Consider the following 24,824-nt stretch of genomic DNA (forward strand, 5'->3'; position numbering starts at 1 on the left):
GGAGAGACCAGAGCTACCAGGTGATGCTAACAAGTGAATTTCACAGAAGAGGGGAGGCAGATTTGCTCCTTTCCACCCCAGGAAGTGGAAAAACCACAGTTTATTATGTTTTTCCTCCTCACGGGTTTCTCAAAGCACTGAGAAGTATTTATTTTAAACTTCCCCGTTGCTGTGAAAGGCACAATTTAGTCACTAGTCCTGTGACAGAGAGAAACACTAAGAACCTGCTCAAGTTACAAGCCACTTACTATCATGTAGTACAAGGAAGAATGAAATTAGCATCTTCCGAATGAAATATCCAGCAGCCTCCAGAAGGTGCTGAAATCCTTTGACATTTCCAAGACTCTTTCACACTTTTCAAACAAGCTTGTCACAGTTTCCCAGAGCATCATGAGTCTGGTGAAACTGCATATTCTGCAACTCTAGTTTCACTGAAGCTTCAGCCAGGTCTTGCTTCAGCTTGGCTGTCTCTGGTTCTCTGGTCAACTAGGAAATTGCATTATCTCGTTCTAATTAAATCACCTCTTCAGATGGAGTTTTTGTTGGGTTTTGGTCGTGCCTGTCTCCATCGAGCTGCTGTGAGTAATTAAGGCATTAGCACATCCCAGCCCAGGGCAGCTGCTTTAAGCCATGTGCAGAAGGGCTCCTGTGCCTGGACTCCTGGTTTTCTCTGATGGCATTGCTGGAGATGCCAGGCCAGGCTGTGATAAGTACCAGGAGTGGCTGGTGATGTTGTGAGTTGTCTTTCCTTCTGCTGCTCTTTTGATGCCCCTGACCGTGTCTCCTCACAGCCTGGCCACGCTCTGTTCCTCTGTGGCCTCCGTGTCTTTCCAGGGCGTTTTCCAGGTTTATAAAAGACATGGTCTCCCCTCACCAGCCCACCAGAGGCTGCATGCTGTAAATACTGCAGGATATTATATTTTATTTTGGCCAAGCTTTCTTTTTTTGTCCCTCGAAGAATCCCACCCAGTGACGCTGCTGCTGGATGCCCTTTGGTTGCCAGTGCTGCTTTTCTGGCCAGCTGCTGACAGAGGTTGGGATGCAGCAACACTGCCCGTGAATTGCAGAGAAAGAGGATGGGGCTGTCACTCCTGTCCCACCCACATTCCAGCGCGGTTTTCCTGGCCGTGCTGGCCACTGACACCACGTGTGGCCGTGGCTGTGATGGGAATTGTGGCCGGCAGCCCCGGGGCCAGCAGCCCTGCAGGCGGGGCGGGGAGCACAGCCAGGGCTGAGCAGGCTGGGCACAGGGAGCACGCCGGGTTTGTCCGTCTGGGCGTTCTCCCAGGTGCTGGATGACCCCTGTGGATCATGTTTCAGGACTGGAATAGCCCTGCCGGAGCAGGGAGCCTGTCTACAGGGATATTTATAAACCCCTGGGTTAGTGGCTGTTTTGCAGGATGGGGCTTGTCGTGCCCTCAGTGGGATCAGGGATTTTTCCCTCCCGAGCTCAGTTTCTCCAGCTGGGACTGTCAGTGACAGCCCACCTGGCTGCAGGAGAGACCCAGACAGTTTTCCTTTCCCACTCCACCACTGCCAGGGGTTTTGCTGGCACTGCAGCCATCCCACGCTGCCCTTCCTCCTCCAGCCCCTTCCTGCTCAGGACTGGTGCTGGAGTGCAAGGCTGGAGTCTCACGGGGAGGCTGGGGCAGAGAAATTCCCTCAGTGTCAGCAGAAGAGACAGGCACCAGATTAAATTCACTCCCAGAGCTTTCAAGGTATTTTTTAACCCGTGACAGCTCCCGAGGAACGTGTTAAGTTGTAGCTCAGCATCCCCAGCACCAGACTGGGCAGGAGTCTCCCTGTTTCTGCAGGGTCCTGGCCACCAGTTCCTTTATCCCTCTGATCACTGATCTTTGCAGAGCCCCACAGAGCCTTGCACACAGTGGGGAAATCCAGGAGGCCATGCACTGGGGAGGTGATGGCTACAGCCAGGCGGAAGCAGTGCTGACAGTTCTCTGCCTGGCCGATGTCAGGTAGGCTGAGATTTTCCACAAGAAATAGGAAATGGGATGAGGACAGGCAGGTTGGGACGGGCTGCTGACTGCGCTGGGAGTGGCAGCACAGCCAGGGATCAGGCAGGAGCTGGTGGATGTGGTAGATGTGGCAGCTCCTGTGCCATTTAAGGGCTGCCACAGCCCCACGTGGTCCCTGAGCCAGGAGAGGTTGTGTTTTATGGGCTGGGTAAGGGAGCCTGAGAAGGGAATGAGCTCTTCCTCCCACTGGGATCATAGAATCGCATGGTTTGGGTTGGGAGGGACCTTTAAAGGTCATTTAGTCCAATCCCCCAGCCATTGGCAGACACCTGCCACTAGCCCAGGCTGCTCCAAGCCCTGTCCAACCTTGTCCTTGAAAACCTCCAGGGATGGGGCAGCCACAGCTTCTCTCAGCAACCTGTGCCAGGGCCCCACCACCCTCGCTGTACAAAATGTCTTCTCAACATCCCATCTAACCCTGCCTTTTGTCAGTGTGAAGCCAGTCCTGTCACTCCATTTCCAGCTCTCCTGGAGCCCCTTTAGGCACTGGAAGGGCCTCTGAGGTCTCCCTGAAGCCTTCTTCTCCCCCAGCTCTCCCAGGCTGGCTCCAGAGCAGAGGGGCTCCAGCCCTTGGAGCATCTCCATGGGCTCCTGTGGACTCCAACAGGTCCATGTCCTTCCTGTGCTGGGCACCCCGGAGCTGAATGCAGTGCTCCAGGTGGGGTCTCACCAGAGCAGAGTAGAGGGGCAGAATCACTTCCCTTGACCAGGGATAAGTTCTGGGAGGGTATGAATCAGAAATAAACTGATATATATTATTTTCCCTTGAGGGAGGAAAATACAAACAAAGCCCAGGAACGAGGGCTCCTCAGGATCTCAGACACTTGCTTGTCCAAGCACTGCTGCCACCTGGATGTTCTGTCAGTCAGATGGGCACAGCCTGGATGCACAGTTCACTGAGGGAATTTTGAGAGCTATGTATAAAAGTGCAAAGAAAATGTAAAATTTGTGTTATTATCTTTGGAAACCACGTCTTGTTTAGCACTTAAACTCCCCAATGCAGTTTGGACAAGACCTTTAAAGACACCTGGGGTGCCCAGGGTTACGTTTGCAGCCACTGACCTCTGTAACTGGACAGTTGTGCAGACAAATGTCACTGGCACCGAGAGAGTGGCTGTTCTGCTCCTCAATGTAATATCCGTCTTCTCCAATTCTCCATCCACGGGGCATTTCCAGCCTATTTGCATAGGAATAATCCTGTTCCTGGAGCCTGTGGGTGGTGTGGAGAGCCCGCTGTCCAGGGAAGGTGATGGCACTGGGCTGGCTCAGGGGTGCTGGGCCGGGCTGTCACCCTGCAGGCAGGAGGGGCTGAGATGGGTGGATGGTCTCTCACGGAGGTGCTGGAGGCTCAGATCCGCACAGCTGCTGTTCAGGGACTGTAGCATGATCCTTCAGAGCTGTGAACTGGAGCTCCGGTGGGACGCTCCCTGCTCCCAGGGGCTGCTCAGCGATGTCTCAGGGGGGTTGGCCCCGGTTGCGGCGGGGAGGTGACAGCGATGGAGCGCAGCGTGCGTGGCAGGAGGGACAGCAGGGCATTCCCTGTCCTCCTTGGGGCCTGGCAGAGCCTTCCTCCTCCCCGTGCCGCGATGCCCACGCTGCTGGGGCCAGCGGCTGCGCTGCTTTCGGGGGACACAGGCAGCGGCTGTCACCTGCTTCCAGCCGGGGCTGTGCCGCGCTGGGTGACACGGCAGGGACACGTGCGGTATCGAGGCCACAGCGCAGCGCCGGGGGCAGGAGGATGGGAACTCATTAGCGGCTCCTTCCCGGGTAATCAGGAGGCAGGTGATGCTTCTCCTTCCTCCAGGAACGCGGTGAGTGATGGAAGGCGCTCCAGGGGCGCACTGGGGTTAGTGGTGCTTTGAAAAGTATCCGTGCCAGGGGGAGGAGGGGGGTATTTAGGGTGCCCAGGCAGGGAGGGGAGAAGTAGAAGAACAGGATTAATCAGGAAGATTTGGGGGAGAGCCCTTTGAAGGGGAGTCCCTGAGCAACACCTGGTCTTGGTGCTGCAAAGCCAGGCAGCAGAGCCCCCCACGGGGTGCCCTGAGGAGGGGGATGCCATCATCTCCAGCTCTGACTCTGCTACTGAAATGTGAATTGCAGCACAAAAAGAACTACGTTTCCCAGTTTCCCTTGCAGCCCGGGGGAATAAGCAATTGGAAGATTTAAATAGACCAGGCCAGAAGCAACCAACCTTTGGCACAATGTTTTTCCCTCCTCTTCTTCATATCTATTGGTTGTCTAACCTTCTTCCCTGGCACTGGAGTGGCTGCCAAGCCTGGCATTAATTTTCCTTCCAAGCTTGCTAGGCCCATGAAGTAAACAGCCATGTGCATTCCTTACTCTATATTTAACAGCTGCAGTCTGTGCTGGGGGCAACTGCAACAGAGGGGAACCTTTGTAGCTTCCCAAATTCACAGCTCGTGAGGGTGGGAGTGGGGGAAGCTTTCTGCAGGGAGAAGAGGGATTTCTCTCCTTCCCGGTATTTGCAGAGCAGGTTGCGTTAAAGAGAGACTGCAATGCCAGCATCCCAGCCACGGTCCAGGGCCAGAGACAGGAACAATGTCCTCAACAGGGCTGAGTTCCTCTCCCTGAATCAGCCCTTGAAGGGGAACCAGGAGAGCAGGAGCTCCAGCAGGAAGCAGAGCGGCCAGGCCGGGGCAGCCGGTGCCCAGAACACCAACCCCAAGGAGCGGAGGCAGTCGCAGCAGCTGCCCGAGGAGGATTGCATGCAGCTCAACCCCTCCTTCAAGGGAATCGCCTTCAACTCGCTGCTGGCCATCGATATCTGCATGTCCAAGAGGCTGGGAGTGTGCGCCAACAGAGCCTCTTCCTGGGGAGGTGCCCGCTCCATGATCAACCTCCTGGGGATAACGGGGCACGGGATCCCCTGGATTGCAGGTACCCTCATCTGCCTGGTGAAGAGCAGCACGCTGGCAGGCCAAGAGGTCCTCATGAACCTGCTGCTAGGTGAGTGGCAAACCTCCCTCCCTGCTGGGAAAGCCCAGCCCTTGTCACAAGGGACAGCAGCACTGGGACTCCTCCTCTGGCTGCTCCCAGCATCAGAAGTGGTCAGGAAGCTGGGATTGACCTTTAGGGTAAATGCTGCACTTATTGGCCCCATTAGTCCCGGGGTACTGTGGGTGATGGATGTCCCAAGGAGGTGTCTAAGAGGGATGGAGTTAACTGTGGTAGCTGGGGACAGCCATGGAGCAGGGACAGGGCCCTGGTCTGTCCAGTCAGACCGAGGGACTGTCCGTGGTGGAAGGGTGGATACCAGCAGTGATGTTTTGAATTTAATCTGTGGTCATCTGCCTTGGCGTTTGTTAGGTGGGGAAAATGTAAAGATATTAATCTTTAATATCTGGATCAATTTCTGAGGATGTTATTTCCATCCCCTTGCCACCTTCTTGACCAGACTCCACGTGATGGAGTCCTGTCACCTTCCCTGCTGCAGTTTGCTCTCACATCCTCCTTCCCTTGGGTACCTTTCTTGCTGCTGTCCCCGTTTCCATGTGCTAATTTGACCCAGAGGCTGTGTAGGCAGGCTGGGATGCCTCTGGCTCTCCTGCCAGTCCTTCCTTGCATGGTGGTGGTCAGTGTCCCTGTTTCTGGAGACTGGGATGTGTTGAAGGGTTTGGTTTCTCCATTGTGCAGGGCCCATCCCACCCTGATGTCCCACCAGTGACCAGGATGAGCTCTAGCTGTGACTTGCCTTAGATCCTGGTCCCAACCTGCCCAGGCCATGCATACCTGAGTTCTTTGCTCTTCTTCTGCCTTTGGCACAGGGTCCAGTTATCCTATTTTTCCTTGTGACTAATTAACCTCTCCTCTGGCTGTGACCCACCCTGGTGTTTCAGCCTCCCTAAAAACTCAGCAATCCAACTTTTGGCTGGTAGGAGAAATTGAAAACATTGGATTTAGACACTTTCTTCTTAAGGAGCATTTTGAGGGGCCGTAGGGACACTTTATTTCACAGGCACCACAGGATAGGGACGTCCTGTCTGCAGGGGCTGACTGTGACGTGACAGCTCAGCAACGTGGCCCCAGGTTTTGGGGTCTTTTTCACAATTTCATCCTTCAGAGAGGGCAAAGACTGAGCTGGACTGGCTTGAAAAGCACAGTGGTGGCTGTCTTTTCTCCCCTGTGCCTTTGGAGGAGACTGTCCTCGTGCTGTGACATCTCATGGGGGGAGGCCTTGGCGGGGAAGGAGCCAGAATAGCAGCAGCGTGATGCAGAGCCCGCCAATGTCAGCAGTTCTTCCAGGGGCTCCTGGGTGAGCAGGGTCAGCCCCTCGCTGGGAAGAGAGGATCCATTCAAAAGGGCACGAGGATGAAATAGTCGGTGACTAACAGCGGCCGGCACACTTTCCACATGTCTCTTGACCCGAGAGCTCCTGGTGGGGTTGGAGCCTGAGAACGACCGCTTTGACTCCAAAATCTTTGCAAAGAGCTAACGCCACTTTTGCCTCAAAAGCCAGGAAGGTTTTCCGACCCTTCTGTTGCCATATGAGGCGGCCAAATGCAAAGCCACCTCGGGTTCAGGTTCTAACTTTGTGGAGTGGTGGCTGGGAGAGCTCATCCCTGCATCACTACCCACATCTCCAGGTCTCCTGAGCTCCAGTGTGATGCCCAGGGACAAGTTTGGGGTTCTGGAGTCTTGCATCCTTGCCTAGACACACTGCTCCCACCCCTCCTCTCCCCTTGCCAAGACAGGAAATAGTTAATTGGTGTGAAGGACCAGTTCCATAGGTCTGGCAGCCTCCAAAGAGCTCCACTTCTCCCTCTGAAATGACAGCACTGAGTGGTGGGACTGGCCAAGGTGCCCTCAGCCTCTCTTGTCAGAGCTTCTGCAGCAGGACTTTGTGTCACCCCACAGAGCAGATCTCTGCTGTGACAGTGGCCTTGGGCTGATATTTAAGGTTGCAGTCAGGAGCTCTGAGTATCCGAGTAGCTGCTGCCATGATATCTGCCCTGACAGTGGAGAAGGAGCCTGGCTGGGAGCCTGGCTGGACCTCTAGAGGTCCCGAGCAAAGCGGGGTCTTGTGTAGACAGGAAGGTCATGGCACCACTGCTGGATCTGGCACCCTTGGTCCCTTTTGCTGCTGCTTTCCTGTGGTTCAAATCCACCAGGATGTGGTGAAAAGCCCTACTGGATAGGCACAGGTCAAAGGGAAGGGAACCTCCTGGTGCTTCCCTGCTGGAAGAGGGAAGCCGGGAAGTTGGGGTTGTCTGTGGCACCCCTTCCGTACCTCCCCGGGGCTCTCCTCCCTTCCCCCGGCTTGCTGAGGGTTTGATACATCAAGCAGAATTTCTGATGCAGTCTCTGGGCAGGGAGCCAGCCCATCATAGAGCACTTGTTTAGGATTTGCAATCAGGCTTCCAAGGCGAGGAGACAGGAGACTGCTGAAATGGGACTGGGAACCTGGCAGGAGCACCACTGCAGATGGAGGAGGAGCTCTTGCCAGGGGCTTTGCCAGCACATGTGGGAGCATTTCGGGTGAGGGGCTCTGACCCTGGGATGCTCCATCCGTCCCCACTGCAGATGCTGATTAGCAACCCCAAGCAATGTTTTCCCTCCATGTTTGTCATCTGTGATGGAATTTATTGATTCCCCTTCTCACAGTAATCTTTTCCAGCAAATGCCAAACAGCCAGAGACGCACACACAGCCTGTTACTGAAAAGAAGAAGAAACCAGACATCTGTGCCCACTGTAAAAATCCCTCTGCCAGGACACGCTTTCAGGAAGACTGTCTCAGCATCACCAGCTCTGGCTGAGAAAAAGTCAGGGAGAAGGTCCACAACCCCTTGGCTAAATCAAGAAAATCATAACTCAGGAAATCCTCCAGTTATAAAGTTCATTTTATTTGTCTGCCAGTGTTGGAACTTTTAGGACCATTGAAGGTTTTCTCTGCAATCACAAGGGTTTAATGAAAACTAAGGTGCTTAGAAAGTCATTTGAACCTTGCAATCGGGCTTGCAGGGGGAAAGCAGTTATAAAACTTTCAATAAAATGTCCAGATCTGCTTCAGAACCAGACACAAATTCCATTAAACCCTGGGGGCAGCGGTACCTCGGTTTCTGGTTCTGATCCATCTGGTGAGGATGTGGATCCAAATTTAGTGATTCATTGACTGCAAAGCCAGCAAAGAACATTTGGATCATCGATCTAACCCACGGCAAAATACAGGCTGTAGCACATCCCTTAATTTATTCCTGTTCAATTTGTTAAGGGAAAAAACCCAAACACTCAATCTGATGTACAGTTACAAGTGAGGGTGAACTTGTCAGAGCCATTTCTGTATTACTGCAGTGCTAGGGATTCTCACAAGTGCTTTTACTTGGACTCTTCCCTTCATTGCGTCTCCATACCCTTCTCTCTCCAGCTGAGCAGCTCTCTCAGCCAACATCTCTTCCGCCTTTCAGTATTTTGGATAGTGCTCAAGTCATTTCTTCACCTCCTATTTATTAAGCTAAACAGATTGATCTCGTTAAACTGATGGTCTTTGCAGATCCAGGCACCTTCTCACTGCAGTGGGGCTGGAATGTGGTCACTGGGGATGGAATATGGTTGCCCACCCATAGTGGTCACTCCAGTGAGGCCCCTCTTTTGTGTTTACAGCCAAACCACTGTTGTGTTTAGTTATTTGCCGTCCAGCTGGGTGCCTTCACTGTTGGGAGGTACCTGCTTGGATGATCCTTGCACATAAAATCGTGTTTGTGCGTGATTTGAAGTACCAGTAACTGGTTCTGCTGCGGTCATGGCTCTCTGGAACAGGTATCCAGACCAGGAGAAGAGAAAACCCGTGTCTTCTCTGTGCTTGCTGTCTCAGTGACACTGGTCCCAGTGCTCAGCCGTCTCCAGCTGGCTCTGCATCCCCTTGGAGGGGTGGGATGGCTCTTTGGTGCTGTCACTAAGCATTTATCCCATTAAGTACAGCACTGCCTCAGGGCATGGATGTATCATCGAGCAGTGTCAGGCTGGGGATGGGTGAATGCCACAGGAGGAGGAAAGGAGGGAGCCCAGGGCCGCTTTTCCACTTCTGGAGGTCAGCAGGGAGGAAGTTCTTGCTCTGTCCAGCCTTCTTCCTGAATACTGACATCGCTTTTCTCTGACCAGGAAAGAAGCCATGATATTCTGAAGCATAGTCTCTGCAGATCCCCTAAGAAAGAAAATTATAAATACATATATATGGTCAGAACTCTGTGGTCCCATCCTGACAGCTTTCAAGCAAGACCAGATTTGCAAGAAATTGGTGGATTAGGAAGGAAAGAGAGAAAGAAATGCCTTCACCAAGCCCCAGTGACCCTGTTCTAACAATAGGGACATGCTTCAGGTGTTGTCATGCTTTTCTTTGGAGGTTGTGTGATGAAAATCCAGACAGTACAGCCCGGTGCTGGTAAAGGTCACTGGGTAGATGAAATGCCCAGGCAGAGCTGATCCTGTTGAGCCCCAGGGCAGCCCAGACCCGGCAGAGAGGTCGGGGAGCTGCATGGCAGATGGATCAGTCTGTATGCAGCAGAGCTTGCTCAGCCCAGAGCCCCAGAGATGGTTTGGGGCCAGATGTGTTTATTTTTACCCCTTTCATTCCTCCACTGTGAGAGCAGGGATTTTCTGATCCAGGCAGGGCAGAGGACATTCCATCAGGGATGAGTAGTGTAACTCAGGAGTTGATGCCCTGCAGAATCATCACTTCTTGGACAGCCTGGCACATGCAGGGGGCTCAGCTGCTGTCCCACTCCCCTCCCAGCCCTGCCAATGCCCACCAAGGTCTCACTGAGCCAGCAGCACGTCTGCCCAGTGAGGTGGAAACATTTAAATGCCAAATAATCCAACATGAGTGCCCCATGGAAGGTGCCAGGCAGAGGGAACAACGCAGACGCCCACTCCCTGCATCCAGCATTTAGACACAGGTCCAGCCTGGCATTAAACGTTCCTCTTCATCACTCCAGGCTGCTAATCTGCCTCTGTTCTGCCCAGATACAGCAGCTGAAGTCCGTGGTCCTTTGGTGGGTGCCGTGCTCAGCCTTCATCCCTTCACAGCTGATGAGCTCAGGCATCTCTGAACAGCCAGCAATGCCCAGCTCTCCCGGCTTCCCTGCCCCCCTTCCTGCCTGCTTCCTCTCCAGGAATGTGTCCTGCTCACTGCAGGGCAGGCTGGCGAGCCTGCAGTGTCCCCTTGGATGAAGGACAGTCAGTGTCAGGCTGGGACTCATCTGACTGTGGCTGGAGCAGGCACGGGGGTATTTCCAGGGATGTCTCCATCAGACTCTTGGTCTGATCAGCCCCTCGGTACCAGGCAGCACCGATTTGCTCGGGTCCTGGCCGGCTGCTGGGGATGCTGTGAGCCCTGCAGGCATCAGTGTGCAGCCCTTGGGGAATGTGCAGAGAGCTGGAATCCAACCCTCGCAGAGCAAACAGCGAAACGTTCCCGAGCCTGAATGCAGAGCAAAAGAGAAAAGAAGTGCGAGGGTTGTTGAATGGGAAGAGGGGGAATAAACATGGGAAATGAGTCATCCCTGTGTCTGTCACTCCGGGAACAACTTCCCATTGCCCCTGCCTGCAGCTCAGAGGGGACAGTAGCTGTTTCACTCAGGCAGAGCTGGAGAAGCAGAGCCGGGCTCTGGCCCGGAGGGAGGTCCCAGGAAATGGGTGAGTGTGTTTGCCTCTAACACGCTTTGACAGGAGCAGTGGTTGGGAAGAGGAAGGTGTGGGGGAGTGAGGTGAGCTGTTGGGAGGAGCAGCAGGCAGGGAGAGCCCGTCGGGTCTTCTGCTCCGGGTCACGATTGGTGGAGGATGGGGTGGGAAAGTGGGGGATCAGATGAACTCTCCTTTCTTCCTCCACTTTAAGAAAACCTCCATGTTTTAACCTGGAGCAGAGAACCATTTCCATCTGTACAGGGGTGCTGGCAGATGTACCTGATCTGTGTCTGCGCTGTGAGGTGTGATGGTCAGAGACCCTTTGAACATCACAGAATCAGAGCCTTGCTTTACTTTTTTTTTTTTTTTTTTTTTTTTTCCTTTGGCCAGTTTGCCTCTTTGAAAGCAGTGGGGTGTAACTCCAAGCCTAAACAGCTCTGAGGCCGAGCAAGGAGCCCAGCCTTTGTGGGCTGGGCTGTGCTGCTGGTCCTCAGCCCAAGGCACTTTTCATCCTCCAGCTCATCCCATACGCTGCTGTTGGTGCTGGAGCATGTGGTTCTGGGATGTGCTGATGGTACCTGTGCTGCTGCCATGGGGAACAGGAGCATTACAAGCTGTCAGAACCCTTCAGGGAGGCGAGGAGCCATCCTTGGGGCTGCTCAGCTCCTTTTCCCCAGCACTGTGCTCCTCCTCTTGCCTGCATCTCTCCCCAGCTGTGCAGACCCCCCAATGAAACAGCCCCACACAGTATTTGATGCTGAGTACAAATTTCTCAGCTGCTAGGGCACAGTGTTTCCAAGGGGAGAACTCCAGGCAGCCTGTGTTTGCACTCAGGGCTGATTCTAATCATCTAGAATATAGCAAATCTATTTTTAGTTGTTGTGGGTTTTTATTTTAATTAATTGCACAATTCTGCTTTCCACCATTTTTTCACCTCCCCATGACCACTTACCCCACGCTGATGCTTGTTCAGCCAAAAAATAACCCCCCCCAAAACCAGAATGCCTGATTCATTGGCTCTTCAATGTGTCATGCCATCTGTGCTTTTTGTCAGCTCTTACACCCAATAGTGCCACATTTGGGGAACAAAATGGAATGGAGGGGTTCATTTCCAGAGTGGACCTCTTCCAGCAGCCGCTGACTCCACTGGAGAGAGGGTGAAGATTCTTTTGAAACCTGCATCTTTCATTAATGTCAACGAGATAAGGCTGCAAACAGCTCATTTTCCAGGTCAGGGAGCCTAATGCCTGCGGGAGATTTGGGAAGTTCAGAAGGAGTAGGAGGGGGCACGTAAGTAAAAAGAAAAATGGGGGGGAAAAAAAATGATGAATTCTAATTATGGAGCTAAAGAAACTGTTTCCTGGAACTGGTGGCATTTGTCAAGTTCAGTACTGAGTGAGGGTGGGTAATCTGGGCAAAGCAGGACCCTCAAAGCCAATCTTGGCCCTGCACGTGGCCTCAGCAGCTGCAGTGGGGAGCACATGCCACCTCCAGCATGGTGGGTTTGAAGCCCAGGCAATGAGTTGTCACCAGTTTGGCTCTGCTCTGTGCACATCTTGTCTGAGGCACATCTGCTCCCACACTGGGAGCCTCCTGAGCTCATGAAATGGGCTCACTCTTCATTCTTGGGAATTTACCTCCCTGTTTTCCTCTCCCCATCTGCTCAGCTGTGGTTGTGGGAGGCTGAGTCCAGCTTGTGACTGTTTCTGATCCCGACCTCACAGGCTGGGCTCTGGAGAGCAGCCTTGTCTCATCCAGGCAGCCCCATGTGTGTGAGGTCACGTGGATCTCGCCTGCAGGAGCAGATGAGGCCAAGGGCTTTTTTGGCTTTCTCCTCTTTTCCTCCCCCTCTGCCCCCAGAACTGCACCCAGGTTGTTTTTCAGCTGTGGTTTTGATAACATGTTTATATAAACATCCCAGCTGGAATCTGCCTCCGTCCCTGGAGACACTGGCTGGCTCCAACCTGGAGCAGACCATGTCCCCGAGGGTGCTCACACCATCCTCAGCCTCTTCCAGCCATAAGGGACGGCAGCAGAGAAGCCACCTCGGGGACAGAAAGGACCTTATGGTGGCAGGGGACATCCAACTGTTTCAATTCCTCTTAAATACAACCTTTGGAGTTTGGTTTGGTTCTGCTGACGATGGTTCAGGTTTGTCCTTGTGCCCTGCCTGCACAGGGCTTCTCTCTGATTACCTCTCCACTCCTAATGGGCTCCTAATATTTGGTGGTAGGAGCAAGGCAGATAATTGTTTTCCTTTCCTTATTAATAGATATAAAATGCCTGCCCAGGGGGCTCACTTTCAGCTCATTTACTGTGCATCTGATGCCAGCTGTTGGCTTTTTACAATACCAAGGTGATCTCTGATGCTAAAATTGTCACAGGCAAGAAGACGAGACTTGCTCTTTGGTTTTGTGTTTTAAGGGAGTTTTAGATGTTAATGTAGGATTTGGGGATTGGATGGTTTTGCATTGGAAATCTGAAGGATTGTTTCCCTTAACACCAGGTCAACAGGGAGATTCCTGATCTTTTTCAGAAAAATGTGAAAGGAGCAAGAATGGGCAAGAGCTAATCCTTTTGCTCCTAAATACAGCACTACCTGGATTTCACATCCAGTGATGCCTCTGGTTGAAATCCAGTGCTGCCTGGCTCTGGGGGGAAAGCATGATGAAGAAAATGCTTCATATTAAAATTTCTTGCTCCTCTCATCTCAGCCTCAGTCAGGTGGCACTCTGCCATCTCCGCTGTGCTTGTGACAGCCCCGAGGGTCCCCAGAGAGCGGCCAGTGCAGGCTGGTACATCAGCTGCAGGCTCCTTTCCACAGGCTCTCCTGGGGCTGTGTTTGCTCCAGCCTCCAGTCTGGTCAGCCTGAAGGGTTTGCAGGGCTCTGTGTGAGGGACCTGGGAAGGACAGAGCCAGGGTGGTGGTGCTGATTTGCAGGTGGCAGCTGCAAGGCTCAGGGGCTTGGGGTTCACCAGCAGGAGCAGTCCCCAGTGCAGAGACACCCACCTGCAGCTGGAGCACCCAGGGGACCCGTGGTAAATTAACCCCTTACCTGCCTAACGCCGTGCCCACCCGAGGAGGGAGGATTTGATCTGCATTAAGGGGAGGAAGGAAGCGTGCCAAGGTCCGAGCGGGTATGTAGGTCATGGGATTGCGAGGGAATAGGGCCGGGGATGGGGCTGCTGGGCAACGGCACTGTCTGTATCTGTTCCTGAAGGATGGGCCCTTGGCAGCACCGGCGGCAGCAGCGCTGCCTGCTGATTCACCCTGCCAGCGCCGGAGGCAGCAGCAGCAGCAGGAGAGGGAAGGGGAAGTGCAGAAACCCCAGCACTGGGAGAGGGCAGTGGGACCCCCCCACCACTGCCTCAGGGGCCAGGGCTGGCTGCTGGGGCTGTTTCATAAAGAAATCTCCATGAAAGGAACGGAAAGTGCAAGGGGAAGTGACAGAAAAAGCACCAGACAGAGGGATCCGTGGTGGTTGGTTTTTTGTTTTTTTTTTTTTCTTTTAACGGCAAATTAACCCCCGGTTTTAATGCTGTCATGCCTTCCCATCTTGAAATGTGGGCAAACGAGGCTTTTTGCTTTCTGTGCATCATTTGACGAAAATCAAAGCTAGCAGTACTGAAGGCCCATTTTATTCATCTTCTGAATGAAAGGATTATTAGAACTGCTCTTTGGCTTGTTCTCCATGCCCTGAACACCTCCGTGCACACATGCCTGCATCCCTCGAGTTGCCCTGACATCACCTTTGACCATAAAAAAATATTGCCAGTGCGAAATACAGACGGGCAATGGTGAACACCACGTGTTGCTAAAGCACATGGCACTCGTGCTAATGATCCCTGGGCAGGTTTGATGGGGAACGGTCGCTAGGGAATTTATTGAACACTGTGGAGGAGACACTGGGATCCTTTGGGGTGCTCAGATTCGTTCTGGAGCTCTGGCTGGGCTTCTCAGCAATGCAATAGGTGCTGACTTCAGCAGAGCAGCTTGGGCCAGAGTCTTCTCTTGGCAGCACTGGTGCATCATCTCTCTGATGCTTCTGGGTTCCCGAGAATTTGATGAGTCTGGGTTCCCGGGAGAGCATTGTGGAGCTTCAGTTTCACACAGTTCTCATCCAGGGTGAGATGGGACTGGTGGGAAATGCAGCTGATGAGCTCTGAAAATCATCTCCTGGAGCACTCTGCTGGATCAGAGCTGGGGGGGGGTCGCTTAGTGGGATGAGGAGTTGGGCTGGGGGTGATTTAGGAAGCCCAGCATGAGCGGAGCCCTGCGTGGTGCAGCAGCCCCGTAATGGTCAGCCAGACCCGGGCTGACAGCATTTGACCTTAACAGGGAGCCAGGGTGAGTGGCTGCTCCAGGGCTCCACAGGCTGTGTCTGAAATCCCTCCCTCCCTTTCTCCCCCCAGCTGGCCCGTCAAAAAAAAAATCAGCAAATTGCAGACAAGCACTCTGCTGAGTGCGGGCGTCCTGGTGGGCTGCAGACCTCCCCCTGCTCTCTCCCTGCCTGCTGGTCACATCCAGCAGGAGCTGGGCAGTCCCTGGTTGTCCTTGTCCCCCTAAGCCCATTGCTACTGCTACAGGCCCAGTGGCGTGACCAGCCTCCTTGCAGCCCCTTGCCACCTGCAGCCTTGACTCCTTTGTTCAGGTGCCACTCATGAACCTTTGCTCTATGTCAGTCTCCTGATTTTTATGTGTGGCCTGGATTCCTGCTACTGTCCGTGCCAGGGAGGAGCTGATACCCAGATTTTCCTCTGCTCCATCTGCCCTCCACAGCTCTGAGACCCCAGGGCATGCATGACGTGTTGGGCAGAAGGTCCAGGGAGGTCCTGCTGTCCCACTACCCCGTGCAAGATGCCCCGCAGAGGAGGGAGAAAAGCAGTCTCCCATAAGGAGAGGGTTTGGCCAGGATAAATACCGGCCCCTTCCCAAAGCAGTGCTGGGGGCTGGAAGTGGCACATGGGGAAGGTGGAGGAGCAGAGCTGCCATGACAGCTCCTCACTTCCCAGCTCCTGCCAGGTGCTGAGCAGGCAGGTAGAGCTGCCTCCTTTGTGCCATCTCATTTCCCATCCCCACCACCAACGCACACTCATCCATGCTCCTGAAACCTTGTCAGCTCTCAAGGAATGGTCTTCACCAGGGCCTGGGAACCAAACAACTGGCCCCTGGCATTCCTGCCGAGGGAGCAGGCTGTGCTCGTGATGGCAGATATGTCCTTGTCATTGCTGCGGGGAGCTGAAATCAGCACTCTGACTAATTAGGAGGGTTGGGGAAAAGCAGATGAGGGGATTAAAGAGAAATAAAATTGATGCTAGGAAATAGAAATGACAGTACCTGTCGGCTGGGACGAAGTGGGTGGGCTGAAGAGGAGGGTGATGTAGATAAGTGCTGATGGGTTTCATTCCTGAAGCTGTTAAGGAAGAAAGGTGGTTTGGTGTAGAGAGCTGCGGCTGCAGGTGCCTATGCCATCACAAGGCTGGATTTGGTGGGGCTGGGAGGTGTGGTACCCCCAGTGCATTTGCACAGGGAAGGGGCTGTGTAGGGTGACTCGCAGGGAGAAAGTCACAGGGAGCAAGAGGTGAGCAGAAACAAGCAATGGCTCGTGGGTGTTTGATGCTTTGGCAAAGGAAGAAGGTTGGTGGGGGATATCTAGGAGGATGCCGCCCACCCGCCAACACACCGTGGTGCTGTTTCTAACACAGGAGCGCATTTTTCTTTATTGTGTGGCTTTCCCCTTGGCTCACTGGCTCCTAATGCTCTTTTCTTAGTGAAATCTGTCAGCATGGTGCAAAATCCGTCAGCACGGTGTGATTCCCTGGCTGCTCTGGGCAGGAGGAGGTGATGGGGTTTGGAGAGGATAAGGGGCAACACTAGAAAGTGCTGTGGGGCACCTGTCCTTCAGCAGCCTGGTCACCCTGGCACAGAGCCCCAGGCAGGGACCTTGCTGCCTGAGGTTTCTAAAGCACAGGGTGGAGGCAGCAACAGGAACACCCAGAGTGGTCCTTTGAGGGCCAGAAAAGTTTCAATTTTAGCTTTGCCAGTTGCTCTCTTCCTCCCCAGGTGGGCCTCTGTGGTTTGGAGTTCTTCTCTGTCAGATGGTGTCAGTGGTATTTGTCTCCTCTGTGGGCAAACTGGGAGGGTTAATCAACATTTGGGTGGTGACCTGAGGATGGGGAAGTTGTGTGCAGCTGCACCATGGACATCTGGCCGGAACCAAACCCAAATTTTTATTTAAAGACAACGACAACCCTTCGACGTTATGCCTTGAAAATTTCCCTCAACTCTTTTGTCTCTCACTGTTCCCTCTGTGTCTCCTGTTTCGTAGCCCTGCTCCTGGATATCATGATTGTGGCAGGTCTGCAGAAGCTGGCCAAGAGGAAGGGCCCGTACGACATCAACCCTGGCCTGTTGGACTACCTGACCATGGACACCTACGCCTTTCCCGCCGGGCACGCCAGCAGGGTGGCCATGCTCTCCAAGTTCTTCCTCAACCACCTGGTGCTGGCCATCCCTCTCCGCATCCTGCTGGTCCTCTGGGCCCTCTGCGTGGGCTTCTCCCGCGTCATGATCGGACGGCACCACATCACGGATGTTCTCTCTGGCTTTGTTTTCGGCTACTTGCAGTTCAGGCTGGTGGAGTTGATATGGATGTCTTCCAACACGTGTCAGATGTTGATATCCATCTGGTGAACGTGGAGGACTTGGAAACTAGAAGATACTTTGAGAGTCCCCCTTTCCCAGTATTTTCTACGTGTTGTTTGTTGGAAGCAATTGTAACTTCCATGAGTAGTGGTGTTTTTTAATGTCGCTTCCCCACCTTTAAAAAAAAAAAGTTTCTTGTCAAGGATTGGGTTTTAGCAATCGAGGGCCATACCTGTGTTTTGGCCGTATTCTCAAGCTGTGTTTGGACAGCAGCCTAATTAAGCTTTACAGGTGAGAGAAATGAGCTCCATGTCTGCCTTCTTTAGGTGGTTCACATTGGCACCTTGAAATGTTCTCAGGATGGGCAGTGCCTGAGAGCTTCCTGAGAACACATTCGTGAACTTTTTAGAGGATAAATTATTTTGGCCACAGTGCTTTTTTTTTTCTTTTTGTAAGCCCAGAAGTTGTGTCTTGTACAGAGTCAGGACACTGCTGGTGCTTTACAGATAATAAATAATCATAAAAATCCTACCCTGTTTGGTTCTTATCATGAGGGAGGGGAGAAAATGAGCCCAGTTTGGCTTTGAGATATGCATTCAGCCTGGAGCAGGTCCTGCAGTTTTGCTGCCCAAGGGCATGCAAACTTTTGCTTTGACTGGGGTGGGCATAGATGGGTGCTCAGGACACTGAAGGGAAATCTGTTCTGTGAGGTACGTGAGGAGTTTTTGATCTGGTAAGGGACACACGATGCCCTGACATGGTGCTGTTTCTTTCCATTATTGACAAGTGGCCTCCTTGAAGCCTGGTGGATCCTTACCCAGGTGGTGGCCATGGGCAATCTGCTGTGTCTGAAATGGATCCCCGCTCATAACTGCCATAAGAAAATCCCATATTTGGAACAGAATGTGCCAGTTCTCTGTGATTTAGCTGTCTCTAGAAGACAGTTTGATGTTTGGCAGGTGATGGATATTATCAGACATAGCGCCTTCCCTGACTGGACAAATCCTGCAGAATGGAGGGATCCTGTCACCCCTGTCCTCCTGTGGATCCCAAGTGAGCAAAATACACTTGGCTTGCAAGGCCAGGGAGGATTCAGCTGGGTCCCTGCCTGTCATCTCTCCCTGCATGTTGGGAAGCCTCTTCCTACAGGGGGCTGGTGCGAAGAAGACATTCAGCTAATGACTGTTGCAAGCTGCTGACATTTGTTGCTCTTTGATGATTAATATGAAAAGAAGCTAAACAGAAAATCTATCCCTGGCATGCGTCTCCAGCTGGGATGTCAGCACAGAGCCCTGGGAGCTGCTGGCTTCCCGTGCTGCCGGCTCCGAGGCTGGAGCGGGAGCGTGGTAAGGAGGGCATCCATGTCCTTCCAACAACAAGCCTCCCACGGAGCTCACAGATGAGCTGTCCCCTGGGAAGGGCTGTCACTGAGCGTGTTGAGGAAAGGGGAGAGCTCAGGGTTGTCCCTGGAGGCTGGTGCAGCAGCAGGCAGAGCAGGCGGAGGTGGCGGGTGCTGTCCTGCTTCCCTCCTGCTGCTGCGTGTGGGAGCAGGGATGTGCTACCCTCCCATCAGGGTTTTCCTTTGCCAGCCTCCTTCTCCTGCAAAAATTTCTGTGAAGAAGTGAGCTGTGGTGCTTTTTCTTCCTTCCAGGCATTATTACATGTGGCAGAGTTTATCCTCATCCCCAGCAAGGATGGCAGCACGTTCCAAGCTCTGATTGTGGTAGATGCACCAATGTGTAGCTGGAGGTGACAGGTTCCTGAAGGGGCAGGGAGCAGGAGATGCCTCTTCTCCCATGGCTTTATGGGAAACTCTCACTTTGTAGCTCTGGAATTTACTGAACCTTTGCAAATAGATCAGATGATTCTACAGCCGTGTCACCAGGTCAAGGTTTCCTTGCACTTGTGTTGTCTTCTCTTGGCATATCCAGGGTGGCAGAATGGCTTTGTAGGAGTTGCTCCTGGTCTTTGCTGGTGTAATCAGGAGAGCATGGCCTGGAGAAGCTGCCACAGTAGGTTAGATCAGCTGAGCTGGTCTTATCCCAGCACATGGTTGCAAGGCAAATCAGGAGAGCAGGGGGAGGTGAGCTGGGGTGATTCCCAGGGGTAAGTTGGGATTCACAGGCTGGGGCTTTCTCCCACACAGTGTTTCTCCAGGGAGTCTTCCTCCTCAGGCCCCCTACAGCCTGTGCCCCTTCTCTCCCACAGTACTTCGCTGCCCAGAGCAAAGGAAGGGAAGGTTTTGGGACACCCCCCACAAGATGAGTGTGAATTCAGCCACAGAGGCACCAGGAGAGGCCTGGCAGAGCCTTGCCTTAGCCATGGCTGCCCTCCCAGCAAGCCAAGACATTCTTGATCCCTCTCTTCCTGTCTGCCACGCTGAAGGTGCTGCTCAGAAACAACCAGCATAGCTGTGGAGAAAAGCAGCTTCTGTCTCTATAGCAACAGCAAGGGATGGTGGGTGCTGTGTCCCCTATCCCTGTGAGCTGGAGAAGGACACTGGGGCTGCTCTGTGCAGATACTCACCATGGCAGTGTGGGGAGACAAAAGGCCAAACGGTTTGAGCTCCTTCAGGATTGTCCAGGAATGTGAGTGTTTTGCCTGAACCTTCAGATCCCCAAATTCAGCCACACGGGGCTCAGCCTGCCGGGCTTTGGAGGAGGAGTGGTCCTTCCAAGGCAAGACCTGTCCAACCAGAAGGAATGAAGAAGTCCTGACCATGGCATCTTCTGCCTTTCAGTTCGTCTAACTCCTTAATTAAGAAAATGGCCAGGAGGAGGCAAATACATTATGTGGGTTGGGGACTGCTGCCATCAGCACTCCATGGTGCCACTGGGAGAGTCCCAGGCTGCTGTAATGATGATTTCGTGTGTGATCCTGCAGGAGACAGTGAAAGGCCCCTCCTGTCCTCACCCTAATGCTGATTATGCTCAGCAGCAAGAAGAGATTTTAATTTATTAAATTAAAAAAAAAAAAAAAAAAAGAGTGCCAGGGTCAGGGCAAGTAGCAAATCTGGATTATATCTTTGGGCATATGTGGCAATCACGCCTGGGGTGTTTAGTTCTCCTCTCTCAACCTAAGCTGGTGGTTTTTTTCCTGACAAGCTGTTTTGTATATTTGTGGCTGGGACTGTGCTGAAATGAAGACGGGACAAATCCTTCCCACATCAGGGCTGTGCTGCCCTCCCTGCCATGGCGGGGTCCTCTCTGTCCTCTTTGTCCCCCAGGAAGGGGTGACTTGTCATCCATGTCCTTCCCAGGATGAGGCAGCTGAAGGGAAGGGACCTTCAGGAGATGGTGGAGGGTGGGTTGGCAGATTTGGGGATTTAGGGGAGAATTAGAAAGGCTGTCACACAAGGTCTCCCAGCAGTAGCACAGGTGTGGCTCTAGTTCACCCCAGGCTGGGTTGTCTTGGGCAAACACACTCCTTTTATTCAGTCAGGGTGTTTCTGAGGGGGCTGAAGGGACCCATGGGTTTATCTGGCTCCCAGGAGCTCAGTGCAGCAGCCCCAGCTCTTGTCACAGCCCTGGCACTGCTCCCTGCAGCACCAAGCCACACAGGATGTCCCTGGCAGCCACAAACTCAGTTTTGGGCGACTAGGGGGAATCACCTGCATGGTTTTCAGTTAAGATTTTTAATTAAAGTGATACTTAACCATGTAATTTCCAGGCTAAAAGTTTAATATATTGGGCAGAGCCTGAGGAAATGGGATGGTGTCTCCCCTTCGCACGCATATATTTCAGAGGGTGCTGCAACATGAAAGATACATGAACACAGATGATGCCTTTTATGTGGTTTTGGTCACCTGAACTAGAGATGTGGCCAGTTCTTGCCTCAGCACACTGGACTTCAGGCAGAGACATGGACATGTAGGCTGCAGGGTGGGAGCAGGTTACCAAAGAGGTGTTTTTCTCTGGGGTTGACCCAAGTGCCTATGTCTGCATACAGTGCTTGATTTAGGGGTGATGCTGAGGCTCTGCCCCTCAGACAGGCAGGGATGGGGTTGTTTCATTTCGTGCCTTGCTGGGACTCGGAGCAGCAAAGATCTCCGTGCTCATTCGTTCCCCAGGACACAGGAGTCAAAGCGGATTAAAGGTCCCTCGGCTGATCACATTTATTTCATTATTTGAGTGAAATCCCTTGTAAATACCACCTCCCTCCCTTTTCTTTTTATAAAAATAGAAGGCACGAAAGAATTGGAGATTTAGGAAAAGTTAATCACAGGAGTCGCTTGAAATCCATTAACCTCACACAGCCTGAGCGAGGCTGATCCGTGCCCGAACCCTGCTGCAGAGAGGAGATGCTGAATGGCCTTGGGGGGGGGGGAGGGGGGGGCAATCCCGCCAAAGAAGAGCTTTCCCTGGAAAATACCTGGTTCTTAGCAGGCTGGGTGGTATTACAGCCTTTGTTCACAGTCTGGCCATGATGAAGTGCTAATTGCAATGTTGGAACAAATTGGCTGAAGCTCCCAGGAGGCTCCAGAGTTCTGGACGAGTGGGAATCACGTGTAGGAGCCCTGCAGCAGATGCTGCTAGCCAGACTTTGGGCTCAGGGCCATTGGAAATGCCAGTGCTCTTCCCTTTAGCCTGTGGTTCCTCTGAGCTTCTCTGGAGAATGGGACTTGAGCTTTGCACAGGGATCTATCCCAGTTTTTCTAGCAGATTTCAAACAGGTGCAGCGTGTTGCCATTCCCCAGAAACTGTCCCCATCCTTCCAATATCCCCACACCCTTGGGACTCTCTCTGACTTCCTCTCTTCTCCTAGGACCAGCAGTTTTGTGCAAGACCATCAGTGCTGGTAAGCCAGACCTGCAGAAATTAATTAAATGAAAAGCAATGGGAACAGAAGCTGAAAGCTAAAATGATGGATGTTCATGAAACACTTGCCCAGAGCCCAAAGTGCTCTGGGCATTTGGTGATGTTTGCTTCCAGCCAAGGAGATTGCAATAGTTAAACACACTCAATGCAGTGGTGATTAAGGAATCAGCTTCTGGTATCTGGGTGTGGGTCCAGAGCTGGTGCCCTCGCTTCATTGGGATTTTCACCTTGGAGTTACCAGCAATGGTTTGTTGTGGATTGCTTCTCCTGGCTGTGGGGGGTTTTATTTTCTTTAAATCCTAAACCTTGAGTTGTGTATTAATAGCACAGTAATGCATCGCTTTTGTGTCCAGCACGAGGGGTTATATAAAACACAGATTAATAGGAATCAGCAAAACACAGCAGCATGGGGAGGGGTGCCATGAGGATGCCGTGGAAGGGGAGGCAGGAGGGACGTGGCGGGTCCAGAGGCTAGAGAAGGTGGCTGAGTTGGTTCAGAGCGCTTCCTGGCAGGATTTGCTCCAGTAATTGTTCCCCCCCCCCCAATTCAGGCCATTTCCTGAACCAGCATGTCTGTGATCAGGGGTCTTTTGTCCTTGGGTGATAACAAGAAGGCAGAAAGGAGGTCTGGGAATTTGAGTGGAAATGGCTGCTTTTTTTTTTTTTTTTTTTCCTCCCTAGCTGATATGCATCATTTCTGCAACTGCAAAAAGCAAACATAGTACAGGCAGGAAGATGAATGAACAAGCAGTCGTCCAAAGGAAAGGCACTTCTTTCACTAGGGGTAAATGAACCTCCATTCTCAACATGGCTTGTTTCTCCTCTCCCATCACAAAAAGCAAGGTGATACTTGGGTTAAGAAAGGCTGAGAATTCTCAGAAGCTCCTTTCTGCTCTTGCAGTGATCGGTGGGAGATCAGTACTGGTTTCCAGGGGCCCTATGCACAACCCAGAATAGCAGTTCCTCAGTTTTGGGCAGAAAAGCTTGCTCTTGCAGACTCCTCAGCCCACAAACATTCAAGATATGCTTAAGGGATAGCAAGGACGCTGATCCAAACCCTTCCTGCTGCTATTCCTCAGAGCAGGGGCAAGGCAGGAGAGGGAAAGCAACAGGTTTTTGGGCACCTGCTTCTGATGTGACCTTCCCTGGGAGAGCATGACCTCGGCAGCTCTGCCCTCCCCGACGGGAAGATGCCTCCCACCCCGGGAGGAAGGCACAGCTGGACTCCAACCATCAATCACATTCCGCCGGGAAGGGCTTGTATGGGCTGTGGGATTCCCGGTGGGGTGACTTTTTTTTCAAAGCCTCCTGCAATAACAGCAACCGTTGCTCAGCTTCCTTTCTAGATAACCTTTTTCCTGCTGCCCAACATGCTTATCTGCTGCAGACAGGCTGGCAAGATGAACCGGAAAGCTGATACCTTATCTCTCCCCCTCAAGGAGCCTATTTAAGTGCTGGAATGTGTTGAGATGGTTAATGATTGTTAAAATCCAAGTGAGGAACATGGACCTGAGGACAGGTCCTGCTGGGATGGAGCACTTAGTCAAAAAGGAGACTTGAGGGACCACAGCCTTTCCAGGCTCTTCTATCTTTTATCTGCCAAAAGATGCATCACCTAAAATGTAAAATATTTAGTTAAAACTAAAAGGTGTAGACTGGGTTTCTGGCTAATCTGGGGGTTACCTCTGCAGGCTGCTCCAAATTCAGTGAGGTTTGCTGTGTCCCTTGGATATGGTTTTATCTGTGTCTCAGTGCAGGAAATACGCTGCTGTGGGTCTGCACTGCAAGGGATGCAGTGTGTGATTCCTCGCTCACCCTTTAATCTGACTGCTGTGGGAAGCAGCAAGATGCTCACACATTCATAAAGGTAAATAGGATTGGAGAGCTATCGGGCTAATTGAAATGAACGGGGCTCAGCGGCTCACACAGCCTGATACAATGAAATGAGACCTCTCTGGGGACACAGGAGTCAAGCATAGCTTCAGCACTTCCCTTATTTCAGCCACTGCAAGTGGCAGCTACAGCAACAGCAATTGCAGGCACCAGGATTTGAGCACTGTGACAGGAGAGGGGCCAGGGAACACCAGCGTGGCCGGGGTGATGTCTGTAACAGCTGCCGGGGGTGGGTGAGACAGGCTTATTTTGGTCCTGACCTGGGTGAAAAAATAGCTGTTGGAGATGTTGCCAGCCTGAAACACTCTGCCAGCGGGAGCCAGAGTGCTCTCCTTCCTGATAGGCAGCTGTGTTCAGCACACGCGGGGGGGTAGGATGGGGAAAGGGGAGCAGGGCCAGGCAAACCCTCACCACAGTGGGTTGTGTGGCCCTGAGGAGCTCTGGGAGTGCCCAGATCCCAGCACACAGAGCAGCGAGTGATGGGAGCTCATGTGTGTGCCAGGGGTCCTTGCACCCCCTGCCCTGACAGCACCCCCGAGGGCCTTGCTCAGACCTGAGCATGTTCTTTGCCACTCCTTCTGCTCTTGGACTGTGTTTGTGAGATAAACTGTTCAGCTGCAATGCACACTGCTACAATGGGCTGCTGCATCTGAAAGTTAATCTGTTCCACTTCACCGACTAGTTTTCCATAGCGATGCATAAGGAATCACCCCAGAGCAGACCTCAACCAAGAGCTTTAACAGAAACACAGGTGATCCTGTGGCAGCCAGGCTGGGACAATGTGCTTTCTGGGAG

At 52.7% G+C, this 24,824-nt stretch overlaps 1 protein-coding gene across 2 annotated transcripts; it reads left to right on the plus strand.

Moving 5' to 3' along the window:
• The first annotated feature begins 3,579 nt into the window (after positions 1-3,579).
• PLPP7 (phospholipid phosphatase 7 (inactive)) lies at positions 3,580-17,844 on the plus strand. Of its 2 annotated transcripts, XM_066201120.1 has the most exons (3): positions 3,580-3,847; positions 4,531-5,003; positions 17,003-17,844. In XM_066201120.1, exons 2-3 carry the CDS (start codon positions 4,553-4,555, stop codon positions 17,365-17,367), a joined length of 816 nt encoding a protein of 271 aa, XP_066057217.1. In that variant the 5' UTR covers positions 3,580-3,847; positions 4,531-4,552; the 3' UTR covers positions 17,368-17,844. The 2 variants fall into 2 exon arrangements, with proteins under 2 accessions (XP_066057217.1, XP_066057216.1); XM_066201119.1 differs by lacking the exon at positions 3,580-3,847 and having other exon boundaries at positions 4,283-5,003.
• The last annotated feature ends 6,980 nt before the right edge of the window (positions 17,845-24,824 follow it).

This window comes from Chamaea fasciata, unplaced genomic scaffold (assembly GCF_029207755.1).
Source record: "Chamaea fasciata isolate MVZ Bird 193981 ecotype frontalis unplaced genomic scaffold, bChaFas1.0.hap1 SCAF_20, whole genome shotgun sequence".
Classification (NCBI taxonomy): Eukaryota; Metazoa; Chordata; class Aves; order Passeriformes; family Sylviidae; genus Chamaea; species Chamaea fasciata.